Source organism: Anastrepha ludens, chromosome 2, assembly GCF_028408465.1.
Source record: "Anastrepha ludens isolate Willacy chromosome 2, idAnaLude1.1, whole genome shotgun sequence".
Lineage (NCBI taxonomy): Eukaryota > Metazoa > Arthropoda > Insecta > Diptera > Tephritidae > Anastrepha > Anastrepha ludens.
The window spans coordinates 140,076,090-140,088,464 of record NC_071498.1 but is presented as its reverse complement, the minus strand read 5'-3'; the positions used below and the strand labels follow the sequence as shown (position 1 = coordinate 140,088,464).

General features: G+C 35.7%; 1 protein-coding gene across 2 annotated transcripts in view; it reads left to right on the top strand.

Moving 5' to 3' along the window:
- The window catches only part of LOC128855441 (uncharacterized), a 38,899-nt gene extending 26,524 nt beyond the window's left edge, over positions 1-12,375 (top strand). Inside the window, exons 3-5 of one of the 2 annotated variants that reach the window (XM_054090346.1) lie at positions 6,635-6,808; positions 10,500-10,635; positions 11,540-12,375. In XM_054090346.1, coding sequence (XP_053946321.1) covers positions 6,635-6,808; positions 10,500-10,591 — 266 coding nt within the window. In that variant the 3' untranslated portion in view covers positions 10,592-10,635; positions 11,540-12,375. Of the gene's footprint in view, positions 1-6,634; positions 6,809-10,499 lie in introns of both variants that reach the window. The other variant, XM_054090345.1, reaches the window with a different exon arrangement.

The window sequence follows — 12,375 nt, the reverse complement described above, 5'->3', positions numbered from 1 at the left end:
TTCCACATTGCTTAGGATCCTTACCTCGAAGCAATGCGGAAGCAATCTCAGAATTGAGCGAAAAGTCCAAGAGAAAAAGATAAATGTTTTTAGTGGAATCACCACACACGTCGTAACGAAGGTACTAATGATGCGAAGGTATTTTTAATCCAACCTCACCGCCAAGACTCAATTTAAAGATTCAGTTTATCTAAGTTATATGTAAGTTTATGCTAAAAAATGTAAATATTTTGGATAAAAATATCGAATTATGATCACATGTAGTGTTGCAACGATGTGAAATACAACACAACGAATGAAATAAAGAGGTTTGTTAGAAATATACTCGTTGATATATAGGTATTTAGTCCTGCCATAAGTTCTGTTACAAGTGAAGTCGGTTATATTTAGATATGAAATTATAATACTTTCTTTAATGAAGTTAGTTTTTTTTAATCACGTAAATATTAAAACCCATTTTTTTAAATTTACATTCGAAAAGGTCACAATTTGCTTCTACACAAGCATTCAAACGATTAGGCCATTCAGCTATTGTAGCATGCAAGTCTCCATGGATATAAGCGTCGCTGCTCGAACAAAAGATTGTTTGAGAGCTACAAATTTCTGTGAGGCCTTCGACAGGCTTTGTTCTTCAATTCTGACCATAAACTGTAGTCCAATGGATTCTGGTGTGGATTTCCAGACGACCAGTCTGCTGCGGCTATGAACCCAGGAATATGGTTTTTAGCCATTGCTTGGTGGGTTTTGCTTTATGGGGTGGAGCGGAATATTGCTGGAAGATACAACGCTCTCCATTGAAGAGATCATGCCTTCCAAGACATCCTCTTGGTACACTTTTGCCTCGGCCTTAACCTTTTTTTAATAGAAATGAAGAGATGTAACGCCATTACAAGACACTCTCCACCAAACCATTACGGCGTCTGGATGGTGCCACTCACGCTGAACCTTTGGAACAACATTTTTTGTGTCTTTAGTAGTCATAGCATAGATTTTGTCGTTTTGCTTATTAAAAACTTCTTCAACAATGACAATTTTCTCTCGTGCCACAAAAGAAACTGCTTGCATTTGTCGAGTCTAATTTTCTTCAAGCGCATAGTGCACCATGAGTACCTTCCATCGGGCCAGACAGTCAATCAAGAATATTATTTATCCATTTTGAACCGGTTGAGAAGGAGCTGAAGGCCATCCCTTCGTCGGCGGAGGAGGACTGGCTTAAACGTTGGAGGAGATAAAATAAATTTGCCTAAAATTTAACTCTGTTTTGTTTTATTTAAACATTCCCGGTACTTTCCGTCAGGTATAATATATTTCCAATAGCGGCTTGTTTATGAAAATTTCTCCTAACTTCAGCTTACACGGTGCATTCCAAAGCAAAGAGTCTTTGCAGGAGTGTTTGGAATTCATGGAATTTCATGTGAGGTGACCTATTATAATCTGAAATCTCACAAAATCTAAATTTCAATTGAACCTGATTAGCGCAGCACAATTACGACTGCACTGCCCATTTCAACGGGGCGTATGAGTAATGCAAGTCATGCGAGTATAGAGCACAATATTTATAGTATGTAATAAGAGCGGCACCAGGTGGTATGAGTAATCTGAAATTGGTTTGGTGCCATAACTGCAATGAAATTTAAAATTACCATTCCCAATACCGAAATTACTCGGTCGCATATGATGAAATTCTCTTAAAAGCCAAACATACAGTAAAACGAAAACAAAAAAGTTAAAAATAAAAAAAATGATCTACAATTTGCCTTATAATTTGTAAACACAATGTAACTTTTACGCTGCATGAAATTCTTTTGCATGCAAGCAACTACCGTTGATTTCTTCGACGACATTTCCAATAAGCGTGTGAAACGCTCATTTAATTGGTTCATTGCAGCAATAATTTCAGTACCAATTAACATTGCCGATGATAAAGTAAAGAAGTGTTTTCGCTAGCAGGAACACACACACACATACGTACGCAAATAATTAATTCTGCATTTTATAACAACATATGTACGTACAAATGCAACTACACCTCAGTTGGGTGTTTCTATTACTCACTGGGCATTTTACAGAGTAGCCACTTTCATTAATCTTAATGAGCTCATAAAAATGGCTTACGTACATCTGCTCTTCAAGGACTTTTTACTTTGCACATAGAAAATGAGCTATTGTCCCTATTACTTAGCTACTTACCGGAGACTCAATCTGCGTATGTTTGCTGAACTTACTTTTACGAGTATTTCATTTTCGTTTTTATGATTTGCATAAATTCAATTTTTTGTTTTGCTACTAATTTCTTTTCCAGCCTAAATGAAAATCAAACAACGCCGCCATATTTTCTACAGGTTTAATTCTTTATTTACTTTTCTTGTGTCACATTTGGCTTTGTTTCTATTTACTTTGTCATACACATTTTCACTTTATTTACTTAGTTGTTGAAAAGCGCTGCTTGCCAATGTCGCCTGTGTTCATATGTATGTCGGTGTGTATGTGTGTATCTACAGCTGGTTTAATGCTCCAGTGTGTAAGTGGATTGACTTTAATAAAAATAGCTAGTCATATGACACAGTTTCCTAATACATATTTACATATATTTGCACCAAAAAAGGTGTGTTTTAGATATATACGAGGGTTGTTTGAAAAGTACGTGCAAAGTCAGAGAGGTCAGTTATGGAAGTTGCTTCTGATTTTAATATCAATGCAGCACTGGAAGATATACATCTAAGAATACTGATTGCATCAGTGCATCAAATTATACGAGGGTCGTGTCAAAAGTTCATACAAGGTCAAAGCAATGACACTACAGACACTTATCGTGGTTAGGTTCAGTTAGAAGCATCTCTTGGAAGAACACACACCAAGTTTCAGCCAGATCGGTCTACTTTTTGAGTTTCACATTCGTTTGAAGCGAGGCAGTCGAGGAATTTTCCTTTTCCATCACGACAACCCAACAGCTCGCGTCTGAGTTAGCAGTTGTGGTGGCAAAATTAATGGAAATAGGGATCCAACTCGTTTCACATTCCCACTATTCTCCAGACTTGGATCCCTCGGAGTTCTCGGACTACTATTTACGCCCCAATTTCAAAAATGGCTGGCGGAAAAAATATTTTATTCAAACGATTAGGTGATTACAGAAACGAATGGCTATTTTGCAGACTTGGACAAATCCTATTTTGCAGAAGCAACCAACAAACTGGAACAGCGTTGGAGGAAGTGTATAAGCCTAAGCGGAGAGACTACGTCGAAAAATAAAAAAGTTGTACCCCAAACAAGTAGAATACAGTGGATTTTGTGCGTCGATTCAACACTAAGGAAAACAAGTGATTCATCCTAAATGAAACCAATAGGCTAAGGAGTGGTATGATCCTGATTATTCCGCTTCGAAACGAGTTTGTGTCCAGGAATCGGCCAAGAAGTTGTAAGCATCAGTTTTTTGGGATGCGACAGAAATTTTGTTTCTGAATTACATGCAAACTTGTAAAACAATAATCTCTGAATATTATTGTAATCTTTTTGGCCAGCAGAAGGAACAAGTTCGTGAAACATTTTGACAATAGCTAAAATCCATGAATTTAAGTTCGAATTTTTGGAGCATCTACCGTATTCACTAGATTTGTCCCCAAGGACTTCCACCTGTTTCCAGACCTAAAAATAATGCGTGGAAAGCGTTTTTCATGAAACGTGGAATTTTAGAATATTTACTATAAATAGTTTAACTGTAATTTCTCTTTTTTAAGGGGGGAGCCTGCTTTAGAGGCTTCAAAAAACCGATTTATTTGTGGAGTTTTTTGCGAAGGAAAGAAATATTCGACTGAAACGAAACTTTCAGGTTTTATTGTTATATATTTCAACAGTCTTCTCAAATTATTAATTCGTTCAAATATATGTCATATTATGCCTGGTACAGGCATTTTGCCGAGGCGCCTCGAGTGTGCATGTGTCGTGCGGCGGGAAAGATGCAGGTCGCAATTTTCATCTGAAACCAAAAACCCAAAAAAAATGTTATTTTAGTATAGCATAGCTTCTAGTAAACTAAGAAAATTAACAAAAAGTGAGATATTCAACAATTTTTCGCTAATTAAAAAAAATTCATTTTTTTGGAAAAACAAATTCACCTTAGTTTGTTTAAAAAGTGGTTTAATCATAACTTTCTTAAGGTTTTTTAGGTTCAACAAGAAGATAATTTAATTCCGAATACAATCAATGTTATCTCATTTCTATAGGACGTTTAACTTTTTCCCTATCTTTCCCGCCAATTAGGAAAAATCGTAAAAATAAAAAATCGAGAAATCGCACTTCGAGCTATCCGGCCGCTCGTATACCTGCTGGACGCTTGCTCACAATTTCTTCTGTAACTCCGAAAATATTTTGAATTTGCTTCTGAAATTTTGAGGACACATTCTTGGATAGTTTGGGAAGACATTTATCCAAAAAAAGAAAAATCGATTTTTTGAAGCTTCTAAATATGTCAGTATGTAGGAACCTATTACAGTCTGTTTCAGAAAAAAGAAACCGCGATTATTCATGAAGTATAAAAGATAAATATTAAAATTTTTTTTACATGAAAGTATGTACAAAACTACTAGTCGCAATTACTGAATAAGGCGTGTAGTCTTCATTGTTATCGAGTATAGCTTGGCATCTTCTTCATGCTTTGAACCAGCTTTTCTGCGTAGCTGGTCGACAAACAGCAGATTTTGCGAACTTGACGGACGAGTTGCTTTAAATCGTGGATTGGCTTTTCGGTCCGGTAAGATGCATTTTCATAATTCTCCCCACATTTTCAATGGGGTTGGCGTTCGGGGACTGTGAAGGCCAATCATTACTATGGTTTTGTCGCCTCCTTCAGTCGTCGTTCGATGGTGTTGATACTCACATCTATTCCCTTTTTAGCAACGATTGTGCTGCTTTCCGTAGTTGCAAAGAAGGGGTCCGCTTAAAAAGTGGAACGATCACTTTATCCTGTTTTTTGTCGTCACTCGCTTCAAGCAGCGCTCGGAAATGTCATCAACATTTTTGTACACTTATACCGTTGATTGCACATTACAACAAACTTTTTTGATTTTTTAATTACGGCCTTAGATAATTTCGGCCCTTTCGAATGCGTGCATAAAAATGCCGCCTCAAATGCTTCGCATACTTCTCACTCACTTTTGTTTGGTTGCGTTTACGGGAAAGTTTGAACCTGAGTTAGCACTGGCGTCGCAGCTATTGAGTGGGACTATTACGCAGCAAAAAGCAGAACGAAATATATCTTACAAGAAAAAAACCGGTTGTTTTGTTCTGACACAGACTGTATATTCATTGGCTTAGTGAATAAATAAATAACTAAATGAATAAATAAATACAGTAGAGCGCTGATTATCCGAAACAATTGGTGCAGAGGGTGTTCGGCTAATCGATTTTTCGGATAAACGAACATTTGCGAAATTCCAGTTCTTTGTTGAGGGTAGGGTAATAAAACATGTCATTGGATTAGGAATACATATTATGTACAATATGTAATGCTTTTTAATGATTCACTAGAGTACAGTACATATTATGAATAGTCACATACACATTTAAGTAGGGATTGCACACACGGTACATAAAAACATATGTCTAAACATTTTTTAATAGTACAAAACTAATCTAAAAAACAAAGTCGAACATATTTGTTTGCTTAAGTTTTAAAGACTGCACAGAATCGGATTCGTCTTGGTTTCCCAACCATTTAATAGCAGTCTCAAATCATTTAAAGGCTTCTTCATTGGACGGACATTTTTCAGCTGAGACGATGTCATCACTAATTTCGTCTTCATCGTCGTCATCTTCAGGAACTTGAACCTGTGCTATTATATCGTCGTTTGTCAACCATTCGTAGCCAGGATCATCTTCGTCAAATTCTAGCCATTCATGCACCTTTTCTTGGTCACATTCTTCAAATCATGAAACCTCTTTCATCAACTCAACCATTTCTGAAACAAAGTTTTCATTTGTTGGTTCTTCAAATGTAAGGCTAGCTTCGGATTCAACTGCTGGACAAAGCTTATTCCAGGATTTCTTTAGAGTAGTCGCTTTGACATAAGCCCACGCTTCTGCTGCTATGTAAACAGCATCCTTCAAGTTAATACCTTTGTAGATTTCAAGAATTGTTTTATCTTCCTCTTGGCCGATTAGGACACTACGAAGCAACGCTTTTCTGTAGTAACATTGGAAGGCTTCGAACACCCCCTGGACCATAGGTTGAACGACTGAGGTAACATTGGGAGGCAAAAAAATCACCTTAAATTTTCCATCTTCTCTTTCAAGTGAAATGTTTGAGGGATGACTTGGAGAATTATATAATTATCAATCATGTTATGAATCATGTTCTAAATATAACATGCTCTCGATGAAGACACGGAAAATGCCAAAATCATGACGTTCCCTTGCGTCGCTCTCTGAGTCATTTCTATTAAACATTTCTTTTTCAATTTGTACATACTTTTTTTATTCTTTTTATCCGAAAAAGGTGTCATGTTTCCTTTCGGTTAACCGACGTTTCGGATGACTGGCTTTCGGATAATCGACGCTCTACTGTAAACATATTTTATATTTATATATATGTATGTGCATGCACGACTGTTTATATGTGTATTTGTATTTCTGATTTCAGGTTTGCGTCACAAATGCAACAGCAGCAACGAATGCGAGGATGGTTTGGTTTGTCAATTTGAAAGTGTCAATCGTACAATTAGTGTGGCTAAATTCATTTCCAAAACAAAACTTTGCCTTTGCGATAATGAGAATGGATTTTTCGAGGATGTTTTGAAAGACATTTGCAGCGGCGGTGAGTATAAGATGTGATGAAATCTAAGATTTCCCTTTCAAAGGATAAAAAGTTTCGTTTCTAAACAACTATTTTCGCTGGCTTTCGAAAATTTTATCACTAACGACTCCCAATTGAAAGGATTGTTTTTGTTCAAGTTTAATGAATCTTATTCTAAATACAGTCATTCCTTATTTAAAAATGATAATTTTGGGTTACTAATTGCGAATCTGATTTTGCCTTATGGCAGGATGTAAAATTTGCATTTCAACTGACGAATCAAATTATTTCTTTGTTTAGGTACTACCCTGAAGAAAAGGTAAGGTGAAGCTACTTAAAAGTAATATTAAGTGCAGTGTGAGCTGGTGCATTAAGTACTTTTGCCAGACACGAAAGCACTTTGGAAACAGTTTTTATGATCCTTTTAAAGTGCTAACAATATCAGTGTCTGATCTCTGATTGCCAAAGGATGATTTTTGAGCACAAATTTCGCCGGTGTTGCCCATAATTTGGTGCCAGCTCACGTCTCCTAGTCTTAGGTCTTCACATAGCAAGGAAAGCCACGGGTCCTACTAATAACGAGCTTGTAGCCTCTTTAGCCAATGCTTTCACTACTTCGTTCCCAGTTATACCCTGGTGTTCTCGGACCCATATGAGCCGCATCCGCACTTAAGAGCTCATGATAACTTAACCTCAGATGATGACAACGCCTTGAGCGGCGCATGACAATTCGCTCATTTCGGAGGTTTCTGCCTAAGTTGACCTCTGCACATAGCCAAATGGCAAAATTCTGAAATTCTTCTAAAATTGAATAACTCTAGCCCAAAACTAGTTCAGCTTTGCAAAATGACATTGAGAAACACGTCCAGCTCAGTTAGGAAAAGAAATCTTCGAACCTTTCAATACCGAGCGAGCTTTCAGACAAGGTGATCCACAATCCTCTTACACTTCCTCATAGAAGTCGGTGTTCATCGAAATGCACTATTTTTACCGAATGTGTCCAGCTCTTTGCATATGCTGATGGCAGTGACATCATAGGGCACTGGAAGCGAGATGTTACCTCAGTATTTTCCGCTAAAAAAAGAGCGTCAATTAGAGTGGCACCGCCGGCACAACAATAAACGATGTCAGCTTGGAGACAAACCGACGAATAACGCTTACTAATAGATGTTACTATGGTCTCAGTAAGCAGATATGTAGCAGATCACCTCTCTCGCCCGACAAAATTAACACTCTATTAGACGCTCATCTTACCCGTGCTAGCCTATGGCGTTGACGCATGGGTTATGTCGCAGACTAATGCAGCCGGTCTTGGGGTATTCGAGAGAAAGATACTTCTGAAAGTCTTCGGTTCTCTTCGTGGTGACGATAACTACTACCACCGAATAAACCACGAGCGCATCAATACTCAGCGTTGCTGGATTGGCCCTGTCGAGCGTAGAGATGCCCAAGCTCCAGCAAAGAATATGTTCAGATAGTAAGTTAGAGGACAATGATGTAGGGGTAGACTATACCTCCAATATAAAGACCAAGGGAATTTTATTATCGCTTGCTGTAACAAATTAGAGAAGTCGTACGCCTGGCGAGACTTGTAGCAGTCGGTTAATCCGATAACGAGTTGTGATCATTAATCAGGTCATGTAAGTAAGTAAGTAATGATATAATCACTACGCAAGTAGGAGCTGCAGGCTCAATGGTTCCGTGTTCTTAAATGAGATCACTTTGCCTTTTCTCAAGCCTTCCCTAGTCATGTTCAACAAGGCACGCTTGGCTGATTGCTGAATAACTACGAGGTTTGTTCAAAAAATAAGATGAATTTTCAAACTTCGCCGACTACGTACATTCGACTTTCGATTATTATTATTTTTTTTATGTTGGTACACTCGTCTCGAAGATATGTTCACGGTTTTAGCAAAAGCTATCAACTCTTGGCTCTCCTAGATGGACAGTGTCCATGATACAGACATTCTAAGCATTAAAACTTAATCACTGCTACCTGCACTGTCGAACAAGCGGTCCTCGATACCCACATGACTGCTGCATATGTTATCATTTGCCTAATTATCATGATGTACATCCATCTCAGGATTCTTGGACTACAACTCCAGGATTTTCCTGATACATGGTTGCAAACCGTAAGAGCCTTCGACGACAGCTTTCGACAAGGTTGCGTCAGCATGCCTTTTCCAGTTAAGCTTGGTACTCAGGACAAGGCCAAGATACTTAGCTTCGCCTACCATTCCAATAGCAACTCCATCCGTGTTGAATTCTCTCACTCCTGGTAGGACTCTTTTTCTGTTGAAGGGGATAATGATCAGTGAAGATTTCAGAGGAAACAGGTGGAAATAGCGCGAAAAATGTGATGTGATGGATGATGTAATGCTAAAATCTTCTGAGATGCTAAAATCTCTTGACAGCCAATGCGGAATGAGTCCGCGCATTTTCTCTTGGCTGAAAATTCATGGATTCTCCTTCCACTATTCCGGTCGTTTTTTTATTTATTATTTCTCGAACTTCAGTAAGAAGGGACAAAAAATATTTGGTTGAGAAAAAAGAAATCCATTATTTTCACATAGATGGCTGTAATTGCCGATAACTCGTAAAGTATCGACCAAACACTTCAAAGTTTATGTTCGTTGTCAAGATGAAATTTTACACTAAATAAAAATTGTGCTGGTTTTTGTTTGTTCCATTCAGTTGTGAGTTACAGGTTGTTAAGAATGGAAGTCAACAAAGAGAAACTTCGGTATTTTTTACAGTTTTTTTTGATAAAGGCGAAAATGCAAGACAAGTCGCTGAAATTGTGAATGGTGTTTATGGTGCCGGTACTGTAACAGCTAATTACGTGCAATTTTAGTTTCGTCGATTCTGTTCAGACATTTTTGATGTTGAAATGTACCTCGCACAAGTTATGTATAAGCCTCTGCTAATAAGAGAGCTAATGTTATTAACATGACAATAACACAATAGTGATGTTAAACAATATAAACGATGTTAAATGTTGAGAAGTTAAATGTTAAGAAATTAAATGTTAAGAACAATGTTGGGGAACCTAAATTAAACAGTTTTAGTAACAAGAAATAAACAAATAGTAAAAAGGAATGTTGGATGGAAAAATACCAACTGAGCTTATAGGTGGCGTGATGCTTTTTGTTTAACTGTTCATAAAATGCAGCTTTGTTTTAGGTAATAAGCAATTTATTTAAGATTGTACAGATTAGTCTTAAGTTGACGTTGAAGATTAAAGTCATGTTTTCTGCACTAATGAACAAACTGCTTACTGTTTCATTTTAAATCTGTAATTCACATGCAGACCCGTCGTCGAAAATGTCGATAAAATCACAGAAATAATCGAAGTTGACTGTCATGTGATCGTTGCATCATCCAGGAGCGACTGATCGACCATAAAACAGTTTTAAGCCATTCCTGCAAAAATTTTACTCAAAAATGATGGATTTCTGTTTCCTCCAACTAATATTTAATATTGAATATTTTAAATTTAATTAAAATATTTAATTACAATAAATTAAAAATTTAATTTAATTTAATTTAAAAAAATATATTTAATTTAATTGAAAATATTTAATTTAATTAAAAATTTAATTTAATTTAAAAAAATATATTATATTTAATTTAATTAAAAATATGTAATAATATAATAAATAAAAATAAATGTAGCTTTGTTATTAAAAAATATTTTCTACCTTTACAGCTTCGCTACGAACAATTGCAAACATTTTGCTGTCCCTGCTCTCCACAGTGGCGCCGTTCTTTGTCTATGCACGCATGAAGCCGCATTTCTAAATGGACCAACAGTGAAGCTAATATTTTTATCTTCAATCCAAATTGTGATTAAAAAACAAATTTTTGTTATTATTTATATAATCGTTTTTCAAAAACTGCAGTCATAATCAGTGGTTAATGCATTGTCAATTAGCATATAAACATATCTTATTTTTATTTGTATGTATTGCATACTGTGAGTTATAAGCTTATCGATGCAATTCTCAATTATTTTGTGGCATGAAAAAATTATGATATGCGAAAGCATTGTATTGCTCTTTTACCCTTAGCACATAAAAATCATATACATAGATATAGATACATTAATACTAAATACTTTAAGTACCACTAAATTTATATGTATGTGTACATCACCCACTGTTGTGCCTCTTCAAGTGAAACGAAAATTGCAAATTTATCTACATACTTGTATACATTTTATTGCTCTATATACCTACATACATGCATATGTACTTTTAAGAGTGTAAGAAAAATTTTACTAATACATTCATTCGTACATTTTAAATCATTAAAATTATTTGTTACAATATAAATGTAAAGTTCATAACATTGTACCACCGCCAATTTTATCTGCCTTATCACAAAGGCTCAAACGTTTAACGAATATACTTTATATAAAAAACTATAAAAAAAAAGAATACGGAAATTTTAAATAAAAAATAGCAAAGCAAAGCACGCACTTGGAACTAGTAAAATTTTATTGTAGGTAACATATCTATTTGATTTTTTTAGCTCTCAGCACTGGCAGCATTTCTTTAAACACTTAAGCACCTGCACTGATGTAGAATAAAAAATAGAAAATTGGCTTACAGAGTAGTCCAAATACACGTTTTTTAAACAATATTTCTATTCATATTCATATTTATTTATTTCGGTCTACAAAAAAATATCTTACAAACTAATAAGTTTAATTAAAAATGATAAAAACATTGAGTTTAAACTTTACAGCATTAACATTAAAATCACTAACTTCAACAGCTGTTAAATTGCTGTTAAACAATCGTGCACAGCGAGTGAGAGGTTCGCTCACTGAGGTCCTATTGGTTGAATGAACAGGCGATGAATCATATTGTAATATATGTATTGCACACTCAGGCTTAATGGTAACATCAGCATTGTAACGTAGATGAAGATTGAAGAGTAACAGCATATTCTTCTATCGTGCAACAATTGCAATAACTGCAAGCTTAGCAATTTACGACGGGCGGTGTAATGGCGTAGATTATTTTGCATATGTGAGTGCCTGAGAGAGTGACGGCGTTCGTGTTTTAAGCAGATATCAAATTGAGATACATCCGCCTTTCATGCGTGGTGCGATGCAATGATACCGACTATATAAAGGTTTCGAGTGAGATGTGCCCGATCGGGTAAAACTCGACTATAATTAAAAATAAAAACTTATATTTGGACCTAAAAGTATAGACATTTGCGCTTCGATTCAGACAACTTAATAAACGAGACAACTTATATGTACATACATACTTATATATGTAGTGGTTGTAGACATAATTTGCCATTTGTACCTTAGAGAACAAAAATATATGTATGTCTTATTAAAAATAAGTGCATTAGTAATTAATCATGTAATATTAGAGCTATTTTATACATAATTAATCTGCCTTTATGGTCATTCGATATATGTAAATGTACACGTTTGCAGTAGCACCCACAAAAACTCATTATAGAAAAATTTACAATTCAATCAAATGTTGTAGTTTATGTTCAACCGTAATTCTAATGTTTATATGTGAACATTCTTTCGTACCTTATTTTCAATAAAAGTC